Source organism: Olea europaea, unplaced genomic scaffold (assembly GCF_002742605.1).
Source record: "Olea europaea var. sylvestris unplaced genomic scaffold, O_europaea_v1 scaffold2181, whole genome shotgun sequence".
In the NCBI taxonomy this organism is placed as follows: Eukaryota; Viridiplantae; Streptophyta; class Magnoliopsida; order Lamiales; family Oleaceae; genus Olea; species Olea europaea.
The window spans coordinates 60949-88873 of record NW_019239814.1 but is presented as its reverse complement, the minus strand read 5'-3'; the positions used below and the strand labels follow the sequence as shown (position 1 = coordinate 88873).

At 35.0% G+C, this 27925-nt stretch overlaps 1 protein-coding gene across 1 annotated transcript; it reads left to right on the top strand.

Moving 5' to 3' along the window:
• The first annotated feature begins 1154 nt into the window (after nucleotides 1–1154).
• LOC111380680 (serine/threonine-protein kinase GRIK2-like) lies at nucleotides 1155–9499 on the top strand. The gene is made up of 10 exons (XM_023004309.1): nucleotides 1155–1544; nucleotides 1866–2094; nucleotides 2328–2944; nucleotides 3068–3237; nucleotides 3340–3441; nucleotides 6385–6507; nucleotides 8484–8550; nucleotides 8634–8749; nucleotides 8916–8994; nucleotides 9114–9499. The coding sequence occupies exons 3-10, from the start codon at nucleotides 2425–2427 to the stop codon at nucleotides 9272–9274; spliced, it is 1338 nt and encodes a 445-aa protein (XP_022860077.1). The 5' UTR covers nucleotides 1155–1544; nucleotides 1866–2094; nucleotides 2328–2424; the 3' UTR covers nucleotides 9275–9499.
• Nucleotides 9500–27925: the final 18426 nt, after the last annotated feature.

Here is a 27925-nt window from a genome sequence, read left to right as displayed (position 1 = left end):
ATTTCTTATTTTACTATGTTCAACTCTATGTATTCCTCTATCCGTAGAGTACTTTCTTCTATTGAGCTAGATGTGGACTCGATCCCATCTATGGGGAATTTTTATCTTATATTTACCGGACCTATGAATGGAGATATTCTCGAAACTCACACAGAAAAAAGGAAGTGAGTTAGATTAAAAGTTGTTAAATAATTTACTTGAACACTCCTTTAAGCGTTTTTACTCTATCTAAACATATGAAAATAATCACTAACATAATGTAATGAGATATTGCTATTGCTGATAAGAATGTAAATTATGTAATAATAAAGTTGATGATATAAATATTACAATATCCGTAATTAAAATTTGGTTTCACACGGTGATGTCCATATTAGGATTGTACATCGAGTGGGTCAATCATGATGTTTCAATACTTAAAATTAATTATTACATTTTGTGTATTTCATAAACGAAGTCATTTGGATTCGCATAATTACTGGGATAGATCCCGAATCGTCGATTCTGATTCTACCTATAAAAGTTTTTACTTGTAAAATATGAACTTACGATACAATTGTCTTCTCAATATCTAACAAAAATAAACTGAATAATATGTCACAAAGTACAAATTTCAACAATTTCCTAATCCACTACAATTATGCTGCAAAGTATTCAATATCTAACAAAATATACCACCAAATAATATCTAATACCTAACAAATATAAACACCAAATTACGAACCTAAAGAACAAATAAAAAATTATAAACCAGCAATAAAGTACGAAATTCTACAAGCACTAAAACTAAAAAAATTCATTCTTTTTAAAAAGCATAACGTACCCATGATTTTGATTTAAGAATCAATATTCGATTCCATATTTTATTCCTAATACTTTTTGAAATTAAGACTTCTTCGATAATAAACATTTTCCTTTAAAACAAAATTCTTTAATTTTTATACTAATTTTTAAATACTCATTTACATAATAAAATATTTTATACGTAAATAAAAAAAAAATCTCTATTTTTAAATAATGTATTTTTCAAAAAATTCCAAAATAATGGCCATCAGTCGGGGGATCGGATTCAATTTCAATTAAGATGCCACCCCATGTGGAATATTAGCCGAAGAAAAATATGTGCCAGAAGGAATCGGCTTGATATATTACCTAAAATAACCATAATCACAAACATTATTTCACAAATACCCTCGTCAGCTTCGGGTTCCCAATTAATTAATCAAAAGTACAGCAGCAGCAGCAGCGGCAGCATCAGCAGTTCCCCATTCCCTCATATAAGAACCCTAGCAGCATATCTCTATCGGTCGATCAACATTAATTCCCCCTCTATATCGTCCACGTAATTCTCCGATTTCTGATGAAAAATGATGAACGCCGGGGGCTTTTGCAATTAATTAAATTCACCAAGATTTCTTATTTCTGATTTATTATTATTAATTATTTGTTAGTTAGTTCTTTTCTTCTGGGCCTATAAGAACCAGATCGTTGATTGAATTCTGAATTGGGGCTTACCCCTCGTTTTGTTGGGTTGACCAAGGCAGGTAAAAAACCGATCTTTCTTTGACTTTTTAACTGTTGTCGATGTGCTTGGACTTTTTGGTTAAGTTTGTTTAAATGGATATCTATGACGTCATCCTCCGAGTGTTGTTGATGAAAATCATTTTTATTTTTCATTTTTTTTTAAATTAGCTCATTATTTGAAGCAAAATTTTAAAATAGCTCATTATTTGAGCAATTTGCTTCTGTATTCGACTGTTCTTGTTTTGATTGATTGAATTTATAACTTTTGCTATCTCGACTCTGAATTATTAATATTTGTTGTTCTTTCTTGTTGTATAAAATTGTGGGGGCTAAATGTCAAGGCAGTGGGGGCTTCCAGAAGCCAAAACCTGAGGTCAAGGTGTGCATTGCTTTGGTGCTCTGCTCTGGAAATAATTATTATTAAAACAGAGAGTTCGCTATGTGGGCGTTGAATCACGATAGGATCAATCTGATCAACTGTTTCTTTCATTTCTCTGAATGGCATCCTTTGGAATAGCATAGCTGGTTGGGCCTTTGAAGCCCAGTTGGCAGTTCACCTGACAAAAAAAGGTTATCACTTGTCTTTGCTTTGATTTGGAAATCTTGAAATATAGGAAAATCCGGTTTTCAAACCTTTCTCTAATTGAGATATTGCTAAATAACTTGAATTTTAATTGAATCAGTTCCAATTTCATGCTGCTAGATGTCGCTATAATACTTTTTATTATTGGTTTTGTTGTCAGTTGTTAAACAGAAGTGTTCATTTTAATGCATAGATTTGATTATTGGCTTTTGTTCTTCAGGTTTTGGATCGATATTTTAAATTTTGGGTCTGTTTTGCACAAAGGTTTTCGTATTGTAGTATTTGTCAAGAGAAATTCGTTTGAAAGTGTGACAGAAATGGGCTGCTGTGGGTGTTTTGGGTTCTCATTCATGAGGAAGCCCAAGAAGGTGATGATGCCCGGCAGGGGTTTGGGTAATCACGCCTCACAGGAGTCCTTGTTGGCTGAGGCTGTGGAAGATGAGGAAGGACCTTTTTATAATGGGGATGATTGTGAATTCCGAAGCCCGATTAAACGTTCAGAGGAGATTCTCATGTACAGGATGCAGCATGGATTAATTTGCAGGGAATATCCTGTTAAGGAAACACATAATCTGATTCGCTCCGAGGTAAATTGCAGAATAAATGTTGTTTTATCTTTACATCACTATCACCTGGAAATTTTTTCTCATGAGAAGTATACACCCCTCCTCAATCAAGGAAAAAAGAGAAAAAAAATAAAAAAAATAACTAGTAAAGCGATCAATCAAATGCTCAAGTACATATATACTTTTAGAATCCTGTACTTTTGTTTATTCTTATTTGTGATTAAAAATATATACTCTGTACCCTTATTTGGTCGAACACGAGTTGTTATGTGTTAAATATTGAAAATTTTAATCACGATAGGAAAAATAAAACATCTGAGTGTAAGTTGCTTGCTAGGGGGTGCAACAGTCTGAGGGTAAAGTGGGGGTAGCTGAAGTGTAAGTCTTTTATCAGACGAAGAAGCAAGAAAGAAAGCCGGACCAACTCTCTCGTTAGAATGTCCTCATCCAGATCAGGTCATAACTTCTATCAAGTTCGCAAGCTTTGGCACTCCTCAGGGAACATGTGGAAGTTTTAGCCACGGCCAATGCAGCAGCAAACAGGCTCTTCCTGCCATACAAAAGGTAACGAACTGATTCTTTCAACAAAGTCTAGCGCGTCTTTTCGAATTTAAGATTATTTTTGCGCTTTCTTACTCGTTCGCAATTGCATAATTTTTTTCCCAGGCTTGCATTGGATCAAGAAGCTGCCGCATTGGAGTCTCAATCAATAAGTTTGGTGATCCATGTAAAGGGGTTACAAAGAGTTTAGCTGTAGAAGCTTCTTGTGTATGATGTGATCATGTACTGCATTGGCTATTGAGATATTGTTCAAGTAACTAAAAATAAATTGTACACAAAAGGAAATTAATTTTTATGTATGTTCTTCAAGGAGAATAAAAGGTTAATCATTCAACCTTTTTTTCTTAGAACAAATGGGCACAAGACTCAAAAAAATATTTCGATTAAGTCACCAAATATTAGTTAATCCATTAAATAAATTTGTTGGTGTGTTTCAGTGACAATACTTGCTACAATAGTGCAAAAATCAGCCAAATTTAAATTGAAATAATTAAAATATTTAAATAAGCTTTGGAGTCAAAAAATTACATGCGAAATAAGCATTTTTTGCTTATTAATACCTTTTAGGTCAAGATTGTAATTATAATTTATCATTAATCTTCTATTAACAAGCATATCTTGCTCCTATGACAAATATCGTCCAAAAATTTTGTTAATATACTTTAAAATGAAAGACAAATATTTAATCATGTGTTTGTTTGTGTTTGATTTTTATGCTTATTTAAAAGCACGACGAACAATTAAGCCAATGTTCGTTGACATTAAAGTATTAATTCACTTTTCTAGTCAGCCAAAATGAAATGTTAATTTCAACTTACATTCACAAGTATTACTATTTATCAACCGCAATTCATGAGATTTATTTTCTTCCAAAAAAGTTGTTAAATAATTTACTTGAACACTCCTTTAAGCGTTTTTACTCTATCTAAACATATGAAAATAATCACTAACATAATGTAATGAGATATTGCTGATAAGAATGTAAATTATGTAATAATAAAGTTGATGATATAAATATTACAATATCCGTAATTAAAATTTGGTTTCACATGGTGATGTCCATATTAGGATTGTACATCGAGTGGGTCAATCATGATGTTTCAATACTTAAAATTAATTATTACGTTTTGAGTATTTCATAAACGAAGTCATTTGGATTCGCATAGTTACTGGGATAGATCTTGAATCGTCGATTCTGATTCTACCTATAAAAGTTTTTACTCGTAAAATATGAAATTACGATACAATTGTCTTCTCAATATCTAACAAAAATAAACTGAATAAAATGTCACAAAGTACAAATTTCAACAATTTTTTAATCCACTACAATTATGCTGCAAAGTATTCAATATCTAACAAAATGTACCACCGAATAGTATCTAATACCTAACAAATATAAACACCAAATTACGAACCTAAAGAACAAATAAAAAATTATAAATCAGCAATAAAGTACGAAATTCTACAAGCACTAAAACTAACAAAAAATCATTCTTTTTAAAAAGCATAACGTACCCATGATTTTGATTTAAGAATCAATATTCGATTCTATATTTTATTCCTAATACTTTTTGAAATTAAGACTTCTTCGGTAATAAATATTTTCCTTTAAAATGAAATTCTTTAATTTTTATATTAATTTTTAACTACTTATTTACATAATAAAATATTTTGTACGTAAATCAAAAAAAATTCTCTATTTTTTAATCATGTATTTTTCAAAAAATTCCAAAATAATGGCCATCAGTGGGGGTCGGATTCAATTTCAATTAAGATGCCACGCCATGTGGAATATTAGCCGAAGAAAAATGTGTGCCAGAAGGAATCGGCTTGATATATTACCTAAAATAACCATAATCCACAAACATTATTTCACAAATACCCTCGTCAGCTTCGGGTTCCCAATTAATTAATCAAAAGTACAGCAGCAGCAGCAGCAGCGGCAGCATCAGCAGTTCCCCATTCGCTCATATAAGAACCCTAGCAGAATATTTCTATCGGTCGATCAACATTAATTCCTCCTCTATATCGTCCACGTAATTCTCCGATTTCTGATGAAAAATGATGAACGCCGGGGCCTTTGCAATTAATTAAATTCACCAAGATTTCTTATTTCTGATTTATTATTATTAATTATTTGTTAGTTAGTTCTTTTCTTCTGGGCCTATAAGAACCAGATCGTTGATTGAATTCAGAATTGGGGCTTACCCCTCGTTTTGTTGGGTTGACCAAGGCAGGTAAAAAACCGATCTTTCTTTGACTTTTTAACTGTTGTCGATGTGCTTGGACTTTTTGGTTAAGTTTGTTTAAATGGATATCTATGACGTCATCCTCCGAGTGTTGTTGATGAAAATCATTTTTATTTTTCATTTTTTTTTTAAATTAGCTCATTATTTGAAGCAAAATTTTAAAATAGCTCATTATTTGAGCAATTTGCTTCTGTATTCGACTGTTCTTGTTTTGATTGATTGAATTTATAACTTTTGCTATCTCGACTCTGAATTATTAATATTTGTTGTTCTTTCTTGTTGTATAAAATTGTGGGGGCTAAATGTCAAGGCAGTAGGGGCTTCCAGAAGCCAAAACCTGAGGTCAAGGTGTGCATTGCTTTGGTGCTCTGCTTTGGAAATAATTATTATTAAAACAGAGAGTTCGCTATGTGGGCGTTGAATCACGATAGGATCAATCTGATCAACTGTTTCTTTCATTTCTCTGAATGGCATCCTTTGGAATAGCATAGCTGGTTGGGCCTTTGAAGCCCAGTTGGCAGTTCACCTGACAAAAAAAGGTTATCACTTGTCTTTGCTTTGATTTGGAAATCTTGAAATATAGGAAAATCCGGTTTTCAAACCTTTCTCTAATTGAGATATTGCTAAATAACTTGAATTTTAATTTGGTGTAGACCTCTTTGACCAATGCATAGTTGCATTCCTTTCTTGGTGTTTTCTGGTCATTTTGTGGATGCTGAGGGATCACATGACATATCAGCTCTGTTCGTCTTCCTGAGATTGTTGCAGTAAATGAATTCAAAATTGTTTTAGTGTAAGAAATTGAAATTTCTAGTGACACCTGATAAGTGGCTCAGTACGGTTATTTATGTGGCTTAACCTGTATATGTCTTGCTTCTTTTTACATTTCTGTTAACTAATGTCATGCATTGTTTCTGCAATTAAACAGAATATTGTGCATGGGGATATCAAGCCTGATAATCTTTTAGTTACTGGTAATGGCACAGTTAAGATTGGTGATTTCAGTGTTAGCCAGGTTTTTGAGGTAAGAGATTCCTCTCAAGTAGAACCGTTAGTTTCTGAAGTATATGCATGTTTTCATTATTAGAAAAGGTGCAAAATGGGAAATTGTTTCTGTTTGCCACTGGTTGAGAAAAAAATTAATCTCTAGTTGTTGTATCCGTCTTGCTACTGATGAATGGGCTCCAGTAACAAGGTGCATTTGAACAAAAATGAAATTGGCGGCCAAAACTGAAACTTACTGCTAGTGAATTATTAACAGATTAAGCATCTGAATCTTCAACTAGCTGCAGTGCTAATATATGAGTTGATCAGTGGAAGTTGCTAAATGATAATAACTGAAGCTATTTTAGATTTCTGTAAAACTTTCATGGATTAATCTTCAGCATCTTGCACAAATTCACCTCTATCCTTAATTTTCAACAGAAACGAATTATTTACTCGTTATTGGGAACCTTGTTTATACCATAATTTGAATGCAGATTGGGTCCAAAGACAAATTTCTCGTTCCTTTTTATTTTTCACATGGGATGTTACTTCTGTGTAGATTTTATATTATCATTTGTTGGTAGCAGTGTACCTTAGCCTTTTCCTTTCAGCATGGGTTTTAGAAGTTCTCTTGTATGCTAAAGACAGGGACGAGGATGGGGATGTAGCCCCTTGTTTCATTCGTGTTTCATTTATTATTATTAGCATTTATGTCTTGAAATCAACCTGTGTAAAGACCACCATGTATGATCTTGTCTTGATGATTAGTTACAGAATTAATTTAGAAACAATACAAGGAAAACACATGAACTAGTACGCATTAAATAAATTTTAGAACAGAGCTAAATTTTTGTGGTTAGAATGTTTTTGTGCAGGGATTAATGTAAATGTTTTGTGCTTGACCATTTTTATTAAAACAATGTGTAGGATATAAAGCCTGTAATAAATTCTTTGCTAACTATTTGTCAAATATGAAAAAGGAAAAAAAAAATTATTGATTTCATTTTTGACTCACTGTAGACCATTTCTATTCTGCCTATGTTTGTTGAAGAAAAATTTGACTAGTCTTATTTCAGTCTCATTTCAACTAGGAATTTAAAAAAGCGTTCCTTAGTTGTACTCTATCTTAGATTTGTCCCATTTTGTTTTAATAATTGGGACGAACTGAACAAGATGTCAAAAAACTTACCTTAAAATTTTAGGAATAGGACGAGTATTTTTGTATACCAGTATAACTAGCTTTCTTATAATACAAATTTTTTCACACGGAATTTATATCAATTCTCTTTCTGTAATTAGTTTTTGTTTTGGTTTTCAATAAAATGATTTGTTGCTAACACGAGTTTGGACTATTGAATTCGGAATTACTTTTACCACCTATCCTTGTGAACGTAATACATCTTTGTCAGCGTTGTTTGTGAAGCTTCTTCCCCATAGACTAAGGCCATGTTTGGCTACAGTTTGTAATTTATTTATAAATGGTCAAAGGAATTTTTATCCGCACACTTCATGGACCTACAAGTATTACTCATTTATCCTACTGATTTGTATCAATTTGTAATTTAAACCCTTTATCAACAACTCCATAACATGTTTTAAGTGACGCTCCTACCAGTGTATGAGCATGGACTACCCCTCCACTTATTTTGAATTGATTTTGAGGTGGATGTACGAACATGATATTAGAAGCTGCACTTGGCCGGTATTGGATAAGTCATGGTTGATGCCCTCTTGGATGCATGCTGTGTTAGAGTCTGTCTTCAAATTCCTCCTGCATAAATTAGCATCATGTTTGACATTGACTTTGTAGTGATATATTAGAAGAAATAAATGTGGGGATTCCAACTTCATTTTCATGTGTGATAGCTATTACAGTTTGTATGATTGATTCTCAAGACAAGTTCGCTAATTTAAAGGCTCTTTTAATCAGCAAAATGTTTTGTTAGTATTCTCTTTGAGATTTGTCCATAAGTAGGAACATCTATAATTTGTTCACATCTTTTTTACATGTAGGATGGTAACGACGAACTTCGTCGTTCTCCTGGAACTCCTGTATTTACCGCACCTGAGTGCTGTTTAGGTGAGTTTTCTCTTATGTATAAATCTTGTAACTTTCTATCTACTTATATAACAACTTGACAAAGGGATTTCTTTTACAATTAGGTCTGACCTACCATGGCAAAGCTGCTGACACATGGGCAGTTGGAGTTACATTGTACTGTATGGTTCTTGGGAAGTACCCATTTCTTGGAGAGACTCTACAGGATACATATGACAAGGTTTGTGGATCAGTTTCTTTGCTGTTTTCTGAAATATTTGACTCGGCTTGTGTATTTTTACGTACAATCCATCATTATAGATGTTAGATATGTATTTGTCTCACAATATTTGAGGTCTAGGATATTGGTTTGTGTATATCTAAAATTTGATATTTTCCTTTGCCAGATAGTTAATAACCCACTGTTGCTCCCTGACGAGATGAACCCTCTATTGAAGAATCTAATTGAGGGGCTTCTCTGCAAAGGTCATTTTCTATAATATTTATTACCAAAATATCACCTTTATTTCGTTAATCAGTTATGATTTGCTATTTAGTTGTGCATTAATTTATTTTCTTTGTGCCTCAAATGATTGGTTGTGCAGATCCATTACTAAGGATGACGCTTGAGGATGTTGCACAGCATTCCTGGGTCATTGGAGAAGAAGGACCCATACCTCAGTTCTTGTGTTGGTGCAAGCGTGTCAAACTGCACGGGGCTGAATCTGGTGGGACCGGAACAGATAATCTTGCGTACAATAACTAACAGAAATAATGTACTTGTTTGAGATTGTTTTTGTGTATAGCGCAAAATAGAATATCCTACTTGGAGTAATGAAAACATATATGGTGTACGGTAACTATTAAGCTAGGTGAGGGCTATTAGAATCGAAGAGATGAGAAATTGGGTGGTTTCTGTTAAAGATTAATTGTTGGATTTTCACACTATTAAGAGGAATTCTTGAAACTTCTAGCTGCTTCATTTTGGTAAGCCTTCGCGTGTGGGAGAGGGTATTCTCCATGATGTTAGTCCTGATTTTCTCATGAAGTTTATCGTGTTGAATTGAGCTGAATTGATGGTCTAAAATTGCTCAAGGCTACTTGATTCAGACCTCATTTCTTGGATTCTTTCACCTTTTTAATGCATCAGATGTGGCTAGCCGAAACAAGTGATGGTCATAAACAAGTTACAGTATATAGTTCATGTTGGTTTATCCAAACAAGTCAACTGGTGCAGTTTTAAGGTTGAACATAACTTGGATGAATCCTCTCCTGAGGTCCATCCCAATTGGGACCTTTGTGCTTGAGAGATCGAACGTGCTTAGAGGTAGCTTATCTTTGACATGCACTATAGCATATATGTTTAATATGTTAGATTGTACAAAATTAACTCAATGAAGATTTTATAAAATTTATAAATTCAAGAATCCAGGCTAGATGTAATTCTTGAAAATTTTAGGAAGAAACTTCCGAAAGGAAGAGATGTAGCAAAAGTCGATATTTTACTTTAAAATGAAGTATTATTTTTCCTCGGTAGCCACTCTTTTAAATTGTACAATGACATTTGGACAGCTGAGAATGAGAGAATTACTAAACGTCAATTAGGAGTAGAATAGGTAAACAAATCGACTCTCTTGAAACGTAGTTTCAAATTTCAATCCATAATTAAAACTCAACAAGCCTATTTGGAGAGCTAAAAGGAAGCTGAAGAAAGCCACCTAGGAAAAGTTTCCTTGATTGGTAAATTGTGCTTGGGGCTAGCTAGGGGTGTCAACGAGATGAGCTGAACCAACTCGTGAGTCGAAACTCGAGACTCGGGTTCAGTTTGGACTTTTTTTTGGCCCAAGCCGAATATTTTTTTTTTTTTCATAGCTGCCTCAACAAGCAGCTATGAGAGAGCCATGGGCCGCTCGAACCGACGAAACAAATTTACATCCTTAGGGCTAGCCTTCTGTATCATCTACTTCATGAAACTAATATCCTTGATTGCAGGCAATCTCCCAGTGGGTACATCAAGCGCCAGCCTTGCTTTAGCAGATACTGGGATTATGTTGTATGGCATGATTGCCTCTATCTCAATTGTATGAATGAAAATTGTATTTTCTTTTCCATAGAATTTCACATAGTCAATTTTTTCCAGTAAGTGGGACGTGTCTGACCCGTTTTCGCATTCTTAAATATCCGAAAAAACTAACAGAGTACAATTTTATTGTAGAAGAATCTGATAAAACAATCTTCTTATAGTTTTGTCATGTTGAGCCATGAACTGTAGATTTTTCCTCCTTCCTACTAAATGGGTATAGCATTGATGTTATTATACGTATCATCTGTTGGGAAATTATCGTCATCGGGAAAATTGGAGAAGAAACAACATAGAAGTGATATCAAGAAAATGAAATAAATGTGAAGAACAAATAGAAAATGAAAGACTCAAACACAACATTATATCGTTGTCTTCAAACGATATTTGTCCCCTCTCGATAACAATTTTGGTGTTTAAAGGGTCTCGCGGCAAATAGTTTGTAGGAATAATCAAGCTTTGTAGAGAATTAATACTTAAGCACCTGTATAAATTTTCTAAAATTTGAAGAACACAAAGGGAATATTGAATATGGATGAAGAAAATTTTGATTTCTTCGTGGAATGAAGATAATGATCACAAATATTATCAAGTGGTTTTCTTATGATTTGTTATGTTTTTTACTCACTTTGAAATGATCGCAAGTCACCTATATATAACCATGAACAAGGCTATCTGAAGTGGTGCTAAAATATAAGTGAAAGGCTACCAATTTTAAACCGCAACCACCTCCAACGATCACTTCCTTCTTACCATGCGACCGCATGGTATTTCTCCGTGTGGTCACATGGAGTAACACAAAAGGGCCCTCCAAGTTTCGGGCAGTGGCCATGCGACCGCATGGCCAGATTGCTATGCAGTTTTAGTTTCATTCCACTTCCGTTTCTTGTTTCACTTTCATTCCACACACATGATTCTTTTGATGTTGGACAACAATATACATATCATCATCTATAAGAAATGATGCTAAGAAAAACTAGACTTTCGTGGGGTTGATTCCCTCACGGGAACTCAAGTGTGATAACACGATCCGTGCAAGATTAAAATACCAGATTCCCATAAAAAGTGAAGGCGGCACTGAGAATGAATTTAGGGAATGACTTCTTAGGTGGTTTAGACATGTTTCGCTTGAACCAAAGGAGATTCTTGTTCAAATATAAGAGCGATGCGAACACGATAAAACATGTGAAAAGAGACGTGCACTTGGCTCCACAATTTCTGATTTTTGTTCTTATATGAACTGAGTTCATTTTTTTTCAACAGAAAAGGGAGAATAAATTTTCTTTCCTACTCTCTAGTGATCATTACATCATATGACTACACATATTCCGTCTATATTTGTTCTCGAATTATCAGTAGTTTCATAGTTTCGTAATAAACTGCTGGAGGGAGGAATTGTTATTTTGTCTTAAATGATCCAGAAGTCGCCATTTGTTTCTGTAGTTTCTAGGTGATAATTACCCGACGAATCCACACGGTTCTTTCATGACTAAATAAATTCAATTCGCATAATGTCCTTTGATTCAATTCCATACCAGTCAATCTCTCTATGCATTAAGTAATAACGAAGTTCGACCCTACAATCACCCAGAGGGGGTGAATAGGTGAATAACGCGAAATTAAATTTACCAATTAAAAGCAACGAGTAACTTTTTAATTGTTCTGGATGTTTAGTCAATCAAGTCCATTTTATCCTATGTCGAATTATCACAATAATTAATAAAGCACTAACTAACGCAGGATTTGTTGACGGAGAAAATCTTTTAGAGGATTAAAAACTCCAGGACCAAACCATGATTTCCATTATAGAAAATATGATCCAACCTAGAAAACCTACTAAATTCGCCGATCTAACTCCTGCAATTTTCAAGACCACTGGAACATGCTTCACTCACACATGTTCTTCAATCTTCTAGAATTGTCTATCTCCTGTAGATCACCAAGAACACCTTATTCTTGTACTCTTCCTATGCTTTTGGTCCAATTTCCCTCAATTTTCAAGATTTTAACTTTAGCCTCTAAGTTCTTATTGACTAATCTCAACTCACTAAGTCTTTTAATTGACTCCTGAAGTTCATATATAAGTCTCTCTCTTTCTACCTCAAGTGCATTAATCTTCTTCAGTACGGCTTTATTCACCTTTCTAATCTTAAGACCCTCTTCAAATAATTGATGATAAGCCTCACAAATCTCTTCCTTGGAGTGCTCACTACAATCTACTTCCTCAATCCTCTCACTATCCTTATTTGATTCATTCTTAACTATAGACGCAAATGACATATAGTTCATTTTGTCTTTACTGCTAAAGGAATCATTCTGATCACTTGAATTGGATTCATCATCAGTTAGTGACATTGCCAATGCCCTACCCTTTCTTTTATTCAGATTCTTATAGATAGTGCATTCGTTCCTGTAGTGACCAAAACCCTAACACTCATGACATCTAACTGATTGATATTTCTTACTAGAACTCCTAACATCAGTCTTATCACGCTTGTCTTACTAAAATTTACTAGGACACACTTCTTCCTCTCTTGAGATTTTCTTTTATTCTTGAGAACTCTTTGGAATTTCTTTACAAAATAAGCTATTTCATCATCCCTAAGGGTCTCTATATCAGTAGATTCATACTCTTCTTCCTTAATGGCGTTCAACGCTATAGACTTACTCTTCTTTGGTTGAGATCTGGTGAGTTCATAAGTTTGGAGGGATCCTATAAGTTCCTTTATCTTAATGCATCTAAGTCCTTGCTTTCTTCAATCACAGTAATCTTGGGTTTGAACCTCTTCAATCGTCGATCTAATTCTACTATTTTCAAGACCCGCAGAAACGTGTTTCACTTACACCTATTCCCTGATCTTCTGGAATTGTCCATTTCCCGTGGGTCACCAAGAACACATTATTCCTGTATTCTTTGTCTGCTTCAAGTCTAACCTCCCTCGATATTTAGCAACCTCTAATAGTTATTGAGAAAATACCTTCCTAATTATATTTAGGAAGTGGTGTTTTGGATTATATGATTTTGATGTTTTTCCAACTTGTGGTTGATTGATCTCAAGATATAGAATTGTTGTTTGATCTCCAAAGAATGTTATGAAGGTAGAAAATAATAATCAACCAAAATTTTCAAGAAGTAGGGTTGTGTATTTATAGTAAAAAGGTATTGAGGTAGTATAGAATAGATAGAACTTTTGAAAATCATGAACTATGGTTTCTTGAAAATCATCGTCGATTGAGCGCCAGGCGAGTGATAGATGTGTCACTCGAGCGATAGTTGGGCAACGGACGGGCGATAATGATTCTGTTTTGGACGCTTGAGCATCAGTTTGGCGATAGGCTAGCATAATTTTGACCACTCTTTCTCCATGTTTCATACTCGAACCCAAAGACTCATCTATACAACATCCCAACTGATTCCTTGATTTTTGCAACTCTTTTATAATAATCTTTTTACCTAAGAATAGCAAATACAATTAAAATCTAACACATTACCAATCATGTGGGAAGAACCTTGTCATTGATCCGGTTCAGAATTTCCACAAAACTGTGCAAATTCAACATATGAAATTTGCATTTATGTATCATGTCAAAATCAAGATTACTTACGAAGAATGATATTATCTTGTATGTAGGCAGTGTTGTTATGCTTCGATGCTTGTTTGAAACTAGGAAAGATCATCTGATCATGCCTAAACGAAGTTGTTTCTTCTCCACAAAAATAAAATAATTCTCTTTCTTATTAGTACGCTTACATAACTAGCTTTAGGGATTGTTTGATAAGGCATCTTGTTGGCTTTTGGTTACCCAAAAATCTGTTTCTGTTGCTATTAAAATTCTAATAGCAGCAATTTTTTAGCCATTGGTGGTTGGTTGTTTCATTTGAAATGCTATATGTTGACAATTTGGAATAATTATTTCCAAGTTAGTTCTCCATAATTCAAGCTCTTGATTTGCATCTACTGGTAGCCGTACAGATTGACTAGATAATTAATGTCACAGTAAATATATGATTGTATCACAGTAGGTATGGTTTCCTTATATTTATCAATTATGATCCTAAAATATATGGTCTTGTCATTGATCCGGTTCAGAATTTCCACAAAACTGTGCAAATTCAACATATGAAATTTGCATTTATGTATCATGTCAAAATCAAGATTACTTACGAAGAATGATATTATCTTGTATGTAGGCAGTGTTGTTATGCTTCGATGCTTGTTTGAAACTAGGAAAGATCATCTGATCATGCCTAAACGAAGTTGTTTCTTCTCCACAAAAATAAAATAATTCTCTTTCTTATTAGTACGCTTACATAACTAGCTTTAGGGATTGTTTGATAAGGCATCTTGTTGGCTTTTGGTTACCCAAAAATCTGTTTCTGTTGCTATTAAAATTCTAATAGCAGCAATTTTTTAGCCATTGGTGGTTGGTTGTTTCATTTGAAATGGTATATGTTGACAATTTGGAATAATTATTTCCAAGTTAGTTCTCCATAATTCAAGCTCTTGATTTGCATCTACTGGTAGCCGTACAGATTGACTAGATAATTAATGTCACTGTAAATATATGATTGTATCACAGTAGGTATGGTTTCCTTATATTTATCAATTATGATCCTAAAATATATGGTCTAAAAGGATGATGTATATAATGTCTACCTATGTTGCTCATGCAACAGATGAATTGAATTGAAGCCTTTCATCATAAACTTCTTATTTTGACTTGGTATCAGGGTACTGCCGAATTTCATATTTTCTCTTTTGCACCATGTCAGATGAGAAAACTGAATTAACACCAATCAATTATGTTCAGTCTGAAAACTCTGGTTTTACAACCAGCGTCATTCTTACCGAAGCTAACTACGATGTATGGTCCCAAATCATGAAAATGCAGATTGCGAGTCGTGAAAAACTCGAATATCTGACTAGTGAAACACCTTCTTTGAAGGCTATTGATACTTCCTATGCAAAGTGGTATGCTGAAAATCAAAAAATCAAAGGATGGTTGTTGACTTCTATGTCACCAAAGATTATGAAGCGCTATCTTAGGAAGGAACCTGCACGTGATCTTGAAGAAACGTATGCATATGTTTGTCGAGATTCTATTCGCTGAGCAACAATGAATGGTGAACTTGGACACTCAGAATCATCTGTTATGATGGCTAGTCAAGTTAAGCATCAACAAAAACAAATACACCTGAAAATAAATCGAACATCTGGTCTACAAAATCTTACTACTGACTAGAATCGTTCATCTGGATCACAGAATCGTAGCTATGAAATAGGTGCTGCACAACCAAAACGTTTATGTTCTCATTGTGGTGAAAGTGGACATACTAAGTCACGGTGCTATAAATTGATTGGGTATCCTGAATGGTGGGATCTTACTAAGGCACCTTGGAAACGAAATTTTAATTCAAATCATCATGCTTCTGTTGCTGTTGTTGAACCTTCCACCAACACCACCACTCCAAAGGAAGCCTCCTCCTTCATTGCTATATCTGGAAACACAGGTAAGGTTTTTCATACTTCTGCTTCGTTAGTAATAGTGAATGGATAATTGATTCGAGCGCCACAGATCACATGACCTTTGATATTAATAAAGATTATGAAGCGCTATCTTAGGAAGGAACCTGCACGTGATCTTGAAGAAACGTATGCATATGTTTGTCGAGATTCTATTCGTCGAGCAACAATGAATGGTGAACTTGGACACTCAGAATCATCTGTTATGATGGCTAGTCAAGTTAAGCATCAACAAAAACAAATACACTTGAAAATAAATCGAACATCTGGTCTACAAAATCTTACTACTGACTAGAATCGTTCATCTGGATCACAGAATCGTAGCTATGAAATAGGTGCTGCACAACCAAAACGCTTATGTTCTCATTGTGGTGAAAGTGGACATACTAAGTCACGGTGCTATAAATTGATTGGGTATCCTGAATGGTGGGATCTTACTAAGGCACCTCGGAAACGAAATTTTAATTCAAATCATCATGCTTCTGTTGCTGTTGTTGAACCTTCCACCAACACCACCACTCCAAAGGAAGCCTCCTCCTTCATTGCTATATCTGGAAACACAGGTAAGGTTTTTCATACTTCTGCTTCTGTTAGTAATAGTGAATGGATAATTGATTCGAGCGCCACAGATCACATGACCTTTGATATTAACCATATTCAGTCCATGAAATCCTTAGACTAGTAATGTCTACAGCCAATGGTACTTCATCTCCTGTGATTGGAGAAGGGTCAATTTCCATTACAAAAAATTTGATTTTAGATTCTGTTTTGGTTGTTCCTTCTCTTAATCATAATTTATTATCTGTTGCTCAAATAACCCTTGCTTTAAACTGTATTGTGATTTTTTGGCATAACCTTTGTGTTTTCAAGAACATTCGGACTCGGAAGACAATTGGGTATGGTACTAGGAATGGGAAACTCTATTATCTTGATTTAATGCCAGCAAGCTCAAATCAGTTAGCTCAAGTTTTTTCAACTAACAAGTGTGACGAACTTCAGAATTCAGAAATCTGGTTGTGGCACAGGCGGTTAGGCCACGCATCTTTTGGATATTTAAAAAAATTGTTTCCAAAGCTCTTTTCTCAGTTAACTGTTTCAAATTTTAAGTGTAACAATTGTGAATTGGCTAAAAGTCATCATGTTACATTTCCTAGTAGTATGAATAAAAGTCCTGTGCCTTTTATGATTATTCATTCCGATGTATGGGGGCCCACACATACTCCTTCTTTGAGTGGAGCACATTGGATTGTTTCATTTATTGATGACCACACTCGTGTGATTTGGGTTTGTTTAATGAAATCAAAAAGTGAAGTTAGTTTCCTATTTCAGCAATTTCACAAAATGGTAACCACTCAATATCAGTCTAATATTCAAGTTCTTTGTACTGATAATGGTGGAGAGTTTATTAATCAAAACTTGAAACAGTACCTAAATTTACATGATCAAAAAACCTGCACTTACTCCCCTCAACAAAACGGGGTAGCAGAACGAAAAAATAGTCACCTTCATGAAGTCGTTCGTGCTTCTTTATTTGGGGTTCACATGCGTAGCCATCACCGCTGCAGCCTACCTCATCAATCGTGTATCTTCTAGTTCTCTACAATTTCAGACTCCCTATTATGTCTTACATAATAGTGTAAGTGCGCCTACCATACGAAATCTGTGCCCTAAAGTTTTTGGTTGTGTAACTTATGTACATCTTCACAAATCCTTGAGAAATAAGTTGGAACCCCGTGCCCTTCGGTGCATATTTGTTGGCTATGCTTTACATCAGAAAGTCTATCGGTTCTATCACCCCCCTTCTCGAAAGATTTATGTTACCCTTGATGTGGTCTTTCATGAAAGTAATTTGTATTATTCTACCTCTTAGCCTTAACTTCAGGGGAAGAATAGAGATGAAGTTCAGACTTTGCATCCTTGCTCAGACAACTTGAATCTTACAAGTGGTGATAATTTGGAAACTAGTGATGAACATCCAAGTGATGGTGACACCGTGCAGACTTTGCATCATCCTTTGGACAACAATTTGGAAATTAGTGGTGAACATCCAAGCGATAGTAACACCGTGGATAACAGGGACGATTGTCTTGATAGGCAACTTTTTTTGGAGAATGAGAATCAAGATCAGATGAAAATGTCGGACCAGATGGAAGTTCAAGATCAAATGGAAGTGCAGTCAACATCTCAGCCATCTTCTTCCTCTCACAATGTACCATCTTACCAATTATCTTCTCCAATCTATTCCATTTCCGAGTCTCAAGTAAATTCTGAAACTGAACATCATCTAAAAATATTACCTGATCGAGTTACAAGAGGAAAACCCAAAGTTAGCTATGAACTTATTCTCAAAGCCAAATCTAAGTATCCCATAAGCAACTATATATCCTACCCTAGATTGTCAAAAGAAAACAAAGCATTTGTGAATCAATTATCTGTTGTAGCTATTCCTAACATTGTGCAGTAAGCTTTGAAAGATCCTAGATGTAGAGAAGCAATGAATGAAAAAATGAAGTCCCTTCAAAAGAATTCAACGTGGGAAGTTGTTGACTTGCCTAAAGGGAAGATACCTGTTGGGTGTAGGTGGGTCTTCACCATTAATACAAAGCTGATGGAACCATTGAACGCTTCAAAGCAAGACTTGTCGCCAAGGGATACTCTTAAACATACAGAATTGATTATATGGAGACATTCGCACCAGTGGCTAAAATTAATACTGTTCGAATCCTATTATCTTGAGCGGTAAATCTTGATTGGCCTTTGTACTAGTTCGATGTAAAGAATGCATTTTTTGCATGGAGATCTCCAAGAAGAAGTATATATGGAGTTGCCTCTTGGCTATAACATGCAAATTAAAGGTAATAAAGAACACCGTGGATAACAGGGACGATTGTCTTGATAGGCAACTTTTTTTGGAGAATGAGAATCAAGATCAGATGAAAATGTCGGACTAGATGGAAGTTCAAGATCAAATGGAAGTGCAGTCAACATCTCAGCCATCTTCTTCCTCTCACAATGTACCATCTTACCAATTATCTTCTCCAATCTATTCCATGCCCGAGTCTCAAGTAAATTCTGAAACTGAACATCATCTAAAAATATTACCTGATCGAGTTACAAGAGGAAAACCCAAAGTTAGCTATGAACTTATTCTCAAATCCAAATCTAAGTATCCCATAAGCAACTATATATCCTACCATAGATTGTCAAAAGAAAACAAAGCATTTGTGAATCAATTATCTGTTGTAGCTATTCCTAACATTGTGCAGGAAGCTTTGAAAGATCCTAGATGTAGAGAAGCAATGAATGAAAAAATGAAGTCCCTTCAAAAGAATTCAACGTGGGAAGTTGTTGACTTGCCTAAAGGGAAGATACCTGTTGGATGTAGGTGGGTCTTCACCATTAATACAAAGCTGATGGAACCATTGAACGCTTCAAAGCAAGACTTGTCGCCAAGGGATACTCTTAAACATACAGAATTGATTATATGGAGACATTCGCACCAGTGGCTAAAATTAATACTGTTCGAATCCTATTATCTTGAGCGGTAAATCTTGATTGGCCTTTGTACTAGTTCGATGTAAAGAATGCATTTTTTGCATGGAGATCTCCAAGAAGAAGTATATATGGAGTTGCCTCTTGGCTATAACATGCAAATTAAAGGTAATAAACAAGTTTGTAGGTTGAGAAAATCTCTATATGGTTTGAAGCAGTCTCCTAGAGCGTGGTTTGGAAGATTCAAGGGCTTTATGAAGTCCATTGGTTATAGGCAAAGTAACTCAGATCACACCCTTTTCTTGAAGCATAATGAGGAACAAATCACAGTTCTTATTGTGTATGTTGATGATATGATAGTATCTGGGAATGATTCGAAAGAAAGAAAAGCATTGGAGAAGCATCTTACCCATGAGTTTGAAATAAAGGATCTTGGTGAATTGAAGTATTTTCTTGGAATTGAAGTGTCAAGATCAAAGAAAAGTATTTTTCTGTCACAAAGGAAATATGCCTTAGAATTATTGAAGGAAACTGGAATGACAGCATGTAGTCCAACTAGCATTCCTATGGAGGAAAATCAGAAACTAGGTATGCACCCAAATTAAATTCCAGCTAACAAAGAACGCTATCAGAGACTGGTTGGAAGATCAATGTATTTTGCACACACTCGGCCTGATTTAGCTTATGCGTTAAGTGTTGTCAGTCAATTCATGCACTCTCCAAGTGAAGAACATATGAATGCTATCATCCGTGGGATACTCTTAAACATACAGAATTGATTATATGGAGACATTCGCACCAGTGGCTAAAATTAATACTGTTCGAATCCTATTATCTCTAGCGGTAAATCTTGATTGGCCTTTGTACTAGTTCGATGTAAAGAATGCATTTTTTGCATGGAGATCTCCAAGAAGAAGTATATATGGAGTTGCCTCTTGGCTATAACATGCAAATTAAAGGTAATAAACAAGTTTGTAGGTTGAGAAAATCTCTATATGGTTTGAAGCAGTCTCCTAGAGCGTGGTTTGGAAGATTCAAGGGCTTTATGAAGTCCATTGGTTATAGGCAAAGTAACTCAGATCACACCCTTTTCTTGAAGCATAATGAGGAACAAATCACAGTTCTTATTGTGTATGTTGATGATATGATAGTATCTGGGAATGATTCGAAAGAAAGGAAAGCATTGGAGAAGCATCTTACCCATGAGTTTGAAATAAAGGATCTTGGTGAATTGAAGTATTTTCTTGGAATTGAAGTGTCAAGATCAAAGAAAAGTATTTTTCTGTCACAAAGGAAATATGCCTTAGAATTATTGAAGGAAACTGGAATGACAGCATGTAGTCCAACTAGCATTCCTATGGAGGAAAATCAGAAACTAGGTATGCACCCAAATTAAATTCCAGCTAACAAAGAACGCTATCAGAGACTGGTTGGAAGATCAATGTATCTTGCACACACTCGGCCTGATTTAGCTTATGCGTTAAGTGTTGTCAGTCAATTCATGCACTCTCCAAGTGAAGAACATATGAATGCTATCATCCGTATCTTACGCCACTTGAAGTCATCTCCTGTAAAGGGAATTTTGTTCACAAAAGGAAATAGTTTGGATATTGAAGGCTATACAAATGCTGATTGGGCTGGGTCAATTGAGGATAGACGTTCTGCATCTAGCTATTTCATGTTTGTAGGAGACAATTTGGTTATTGGCGAAGTAAAAAATAAGAGGTAATTGTTAGATCCAGTGCTGAGGCTGAATACAGAGGAATGACTAAGGCAATCTGTGAGTTATTATGGATCAGAAATCTGATGCAAGATTTACATATTAAGCAAGTTAATCCTATAAAGTTAATCCTATAAAGTTATATTGTGATAATAATGCTGCATGTGACATTACTCATAATCTAGTTCAACATGATAGAATTAAGCATGTTGAGGTTGATAGGCATTTTATTAAGGAGAAGTTGGAAGCAAAGTTGATTGAAGTCTCTCATGTTCGTTCTCAAGACCAACTTGCTAATGTACTAACAAAAGCAGTGTCAAAACGAGCATTTAATGAGTACCTCGACAAACTAGGCATGAGCAATATCTACGCTCCAACTTGAGGGGGAGTGTTGACAATTTGGAATAATTATTTCCAAATTGGTTCTTCATAATTCAAGCTCTTGATTTGCATCTACCGGTAACTGTACATATTGACTAGATAATTAGTGTTCCTGTAAATATATGATTGTATCACAGTAGGTATGGTTTCCTTATATTTATCAATTATATCCTAAACTATAGGGTCTAAAAAGGATGCTTTATATAATGTCTGCCTATGTTGCTCGTGCAACAAATGAATTGAATTAAAGCCTTTCATCATAAACTTCTTGTTTTGACTCTACATGATATAATTGTTCTTGATCTCAAGAATGCGTTTGGTTAGGCTTAAAAAATAAGTTATATTAGAATTTATTTTAAAATCAGAAGGAAACCTTTTGAAATCAATAACATAATTTACGGTGTTGATTTTTAAAGTAACATGTGTTTATATTAGAATTAATAAAATAAGAATGAGATTATACTTTAACAAGTCGAGATGATGTACATTAGCGGATCTAGAGGGACAGGCGCCCAATTCATAATTTAAAAAAATAAAAAATTAAGTAAATTTTTTTTATTTATGCGTGGACCTTTTTTTTTCGCTTATTAGTTCGTCCTAATTTTTTTTAGATCCGTCCCTGATGTTATAATAAGCGAAGAAACTAATAGAAGAACATTTTGGATAGTTAAGACAAGTAATGTCTACACACGGAGCGACAAACAATAAATTTATACAATAAGCTAGAAAAAGAGAAACAAAAATCAAAATTATTGTTTTTCAGAAAACTTGATTGATTTGAAGTCTTTTCCCCCCTAACAAGTAGGCCTAAATCATTCGAAACAAAGAAAAAAGGATCACGTAATTATAAGGTTTTCCTTTGAATATAAGAGTTGTTTATTATAATGACTTTTGACCTATCGAAAATTAAGTGGATTCAACGCAAGTTGACTATAAAGATTTCACAAATGAATTTGAAAAGAGATGTTATGAGCTTGAAAAAAGGATTAAACATGACAAGTAATAATTCTTTATTCAATTTTAAAACAAGAGGGGTTGACACTGGACATACCTGTTTGGTTTAATTAAACGAGTTGATAAAAATTTAAATTAAAGTCAACAATTAATTCTAGCAACTCATTTCATGAGATTCACAATTTTTATTAATTTTTCAACCATATATTTTATTAACTTTTATCAAAATATATTAAAAATTATTTTTTTCACATAATCAAATAGGGGCTAAATTTTGTTATTTGTTCATTATAGGATGCAGCTCCACTACGGTTTTATGTGAAGATAGACATGTCATGACATTGGTTATAGGGTGGGTGCTCATTGTGGATCGATGTTCACTATAACATTAGGTTACGATGTGCATATAAAATATGTTGTTACCATAGACTATTTATGATATACTTTAAATGTGTGTCGTAAATATTAAATATACAAGAGACAATGCTCGATTTTTCTTTACTTTTTTTTGTGCAGGTGACTAATTTTATCTTTGAAAATCTAAATTTTGAAATTAAATAATAAAAAAAACTTTTCCCTAATTCCCTTGTCACTTTACTCCATTCATCTCAAAGCCAGAAGAAAAAGAACTAAGCAGATAGTAGAAACCCTATCCATCGCCACCAGGCCACCAACGTCTTGTTTGACTCCTTTCACTTTCTCCGGTTTCTCAAGTCTTTCACCTCTGCTGAAGCCCGAAGTCTAACTTGGAATTGACAAGAATTTGCACATGTGAAAACAAGAACTTAAATTGGAGGAAAGTTTGGCTTGGCAAGATACCTTAGCCGTATATAGCATATCATATTTATAGCATTTACAAGTAACTGATTATACAGAAAATAAGGAATTGACAAAGAGAAAATAACTTAAGGACTCTTGGAAACACCCCCCCCTCCGTAAAGTGAGAGGGAGGTCACAGACTCTCAGTTTGGACCGTAGAAAACTAAACCGTGCAGCCGTTTATCCTTTAGTAAAAGCATCAGCAACTTGATCAACAGTGGATATATAACGAACTAAAATATCCTTTTTGACAACCTTCTCTCGTATGAAGTGGTAATCAATTTCCACGTGCTTTGTGTGGATATGAAACACAGGGTTTGTAGCCAAGGATAATGCTACAACATTATCACACCATAACGTTGGAGCTTCTGGAAGAGAGACTTTTAGATCATGGAAAACCATTCGTAGCCAATATAATTCTGCAGTAGCTAGAGCCATCGAACGATACTTCGATTCTGTGCTAGAACGAGAGACAATCGATTGTTTCTTAGAACTCCAAGAGATTAAATTGTTGCCAAGAAACACACTATATCCACTAGTCGATCTACGACCATCGGGATTACCGACCCAATCAGAATCACAATAAACATGTAATCGAACAGTAGAGGGCTGATAAAATAGACCAAAATCAACACTACCCTTTAAGTAGCGTAGGACACGCTTAGCTGCAGTCCAATGTGGTTGACGTGGAGTGTCCATAAATTGACCTAGTTGATTAACGGCATAGGCAATATCAGGCCATGTAATTGTACAATACTGTAGAGAGCCAACAACTTGTTGTATTCAGTAGGATTAGGCAATGGATCACCATCAGCAGCTGAAAGTTTGCTACCAGACACAGTTGGTGAGGACAACGGCTTGGGACCAGCCATCTTTGTTCGATCCAATAAATCCATAATGTACTTTGATTGTCTCAGATGTAGTCCTGTAGAATCTCGCATAGCTTGAACTCCTAAAAAATAATGCAGCTGGCCAAGATCTTTAAGACGAAATGTTGTACCTAACCTTGCAATCAGATCAGAAATTGCAGAAGGGGAAGATCCAATGACGATTATATCATCAACATAGACTAAAATAAACAATGTAATGTCATTCAAATGATAAGTGAACAATGAATAATCAACAGAAGACTCAACAAAACCAATCTCCAATAGTTGATGTGTTAAACGATTAAACCAAGCTCTCGGAGCTTGTTTTAGTCCATACAGTGACTTATGGAGTCTACAAACATAATCTGGATGTGTGTCATCAACAAAGCCATGTGGTTGTTCCATAAAAACCTCCTCTTCCAAAACCCCATGTAAAAATGCATTCGAAACATCTAATTGCCGAATTGGCCAGTTAAATGTAACGACCAATGATAAAACAACTCGAACAGTGGTCGGTTTGATTGTTGGACTAAATGTTTCTTGAAAATCAATACCACTTCTTTGTTCAAAACCCTTAGCAACAAGTCGAGCTTTGAACCTATCTATTGAGTCATCAGATTTTGTTTTTACCTTGTAAACCCATTTATTTCGAACCACATGACGATTAGGAGGTCTCGGGCATAGTGACCAAGTTCCATTCAGCATTAAAGCTTCAAATTCTTGTGCCATAGCAGTACGCCATTCAGGTTTCAAAGTAGCCTTAGTATAACAAGTAGGTTCAGGTTCACGTATTTTAGCAGAAAAGCACAGAGAGGATATCTAGAAGAATAGAAAAGCTTGAAATCAGAGAAATCTTTTGGCTTTAAGTGTCCTGTTTGTGATTGAGTAACCACACGATTAGGTATTGATGTGTCTGCAGATGAAGAATCACAAGCAGGGGGTTCAGTTGGACTAAAATATGGTGGGATGATGGAAGAAGGAAGAGAAGATTTATCTGTGGAAATAGGTGTAGTAAGATTGGTTGGTGAAAAAGAATGTGAAGGAGAATTGATATCTGATTGTAGTGGTAAGTTGGTTGTCTCAATTAAAGGTGGTGAACATGTATCAGACATGGGTTGAATGGACAAGGGTGAAGCAAGTGCAGGAGATGGCAGGGTAGAGACAATGTTTAAATGAGAATCTAATTCTGTAGGAGAAAAATTAGAATTATTGTTAATAGTAACAGTGTCAATGGGAGTATGAATTGGAAGAAAATGAGTACCATCATCCGTAGAATGACTGCTAACAGCTGTATCCTTAGCTGGAAAAGATGTCTCATTAAAGATTACATGTCTAGAGATATAGACCCAACCACTAGTAGGATCAAGACATCGATAGTTCCTGCCATTCCCTGTGTAGCCTAAAAAAATGCACTGCTTACTTTTAAAAAGCAATTTATGGGAATTGTATGGTTTTAAAAAAGGAAAGCAAGCACAACCAAAGATTTTTAGATCTGTATAATTTGGAGAGTGTCCAAACAACTTTAGGTAAGGTGAAGAATTTTGTAAAACTTTGGTTGGTATGCGATTCATTAAAAAAATTGCTGTCAAGAAAGCGTCTACCGAATATTTTGAATTGAGCCCCGATTCAGCAAGAAGAGTTAGTCCCGTTTCTTGAATGTGACGGTGTTTTCTTTCTGCAATACCGTTTTGTTGTGATGTATATGGACAAGTTAACCTGTGAAGTATCCGATTTTGTGACAAATATGTTTGGAATTGATTTGAGAGAAATTCACCACCATTATCTGTTTGCAATTGTTTTATAGTACATGAAAATAAATTTTCCACAAGTGACTTGAATTTTATAAAAGTAGCAAAAACATCATACTTATATCTTAGGGGATACAACCAAGTAAATCGTGAAAAGTCATCAACAAATAGAACATAATACCGACATCCACTAACAAAAGAAACAGGTGAAACCCAAACATCAGAATGTATTAAATTTAAAGGAAACAAAGATTGTCTACTGGAATTTGCAAAGGGTAGCTGTTTGCATTTCCCCAAGGGACAAAAAGAACAAAAGCTACTTGTTTTATTGGACTCTAAGACAGGAAGCTTGAATTGACTAATTAAAGGGTGCAAGACAGGTAAAGCAGGGTGTCCAAGGCATGAATGTCATTGATCCAAAGAGGTTTTTAGTCCTACAGTGATCGTTAGACACCTAATCTTATTCTGAGACTTCTTCTGGAGAGCTAGTGGATACATTCCATTTTCAGCCATTCCTTGGAAAAGGATTCTGTCGATTTTGTTCTCCTTCACACAAAAATTAGAAGCTGTTAGTTGAAAATAGCAATCATTATCTTTACAGAATTTATTTATAGAAACTAAGTTGGTAGAGGCGGAAGGACAATGAAGAATATCATTTAAAGCAAACTTGGAATTTCCAATGGAAATGGATGTAGAACCAGTGTGTTGTATTGCCAAACCTGAACCGTTGCCAACCTTGACTTCTTCGATTCCATCATAGGGCTGCTGATGGACTAAATTTGTAGCATGTGAAGTGACATGTGCATTTGTAGCACTATCTGCATACCAAAATCCTGTTCATATAGAGCATTGCGTTCAGCAACCATTGCAGCAAGTTCTGTTGGTGGATGACGCCCCTAATACAAATAATCATATCTATGGAAACAATCAAGGGCTTGATAAAATTCCTTCTTACAGATCTGACAAACTTCACTTTTGATTTCAGGCTGATTAGAAACAGGTAAACAAGCTAAAGGGGGCCTCGAACTAAATTGGCTTGTAGTGGAACGAGGCTGAGCAGTAAAAGTAGAACCACCTGCAGAAGGTCGAGATAAGGCTGGGAGAGACTTTAGTTTACGTGGACGCACATTGGCCTTGGTTCGAGATGCAGTCATTGCAAAATGAGGTTTGAAACTGGTATAAGAAGCTTGCTGATTTTCGAGCATTGATTCATAACTCAAAAGCTCAACTTGAAAATCATCATACGGAAAATCTTTTTCCGGTGACGCAAAATTAAAGGATGTAACAAAAGGATTATAGGTAGGATTTAAGCCACTAATAATGTGTGAGATCAAATCCTGATCATCTAAAGCCTTACCAGATGCAGCCAGCTGATCAACTAAACTCTTGGCCATTTCGAGATACTCAGTGCAGGAATTATTTCAATGACTGAGAGACTGAAGTTGATGCTTGATGTGAGCTATTCTGGATCTTAACTGAGAGGAAAAACGATTGGAAAGTGATGTCCATACCTGATGAGAAGTATTGAGACCATACAGTGTGGACATAACCTTTTCAGACACAGAGGAGAGGAGACAGCCCAGCAGATGTTGATCTTTCTGATGCCATACAAGATAGGCTGGATTGGGCGAACCATCTGCAGTTGTTTTAGCGGGTGCGGTACTAGAACCATCAACAAAACCCGCATAATTAAAGCTGCGAAGGATAGGAAGAACTCGAGAGCTCCAATTCAAATAATTTGAACGCTCAAGTTTGATGAAAAAATACTAAGCAATATTAGGGAGAGTTTGTGGAAGTTGTTGATCTACCATTGTGGAAGCAATATTAGG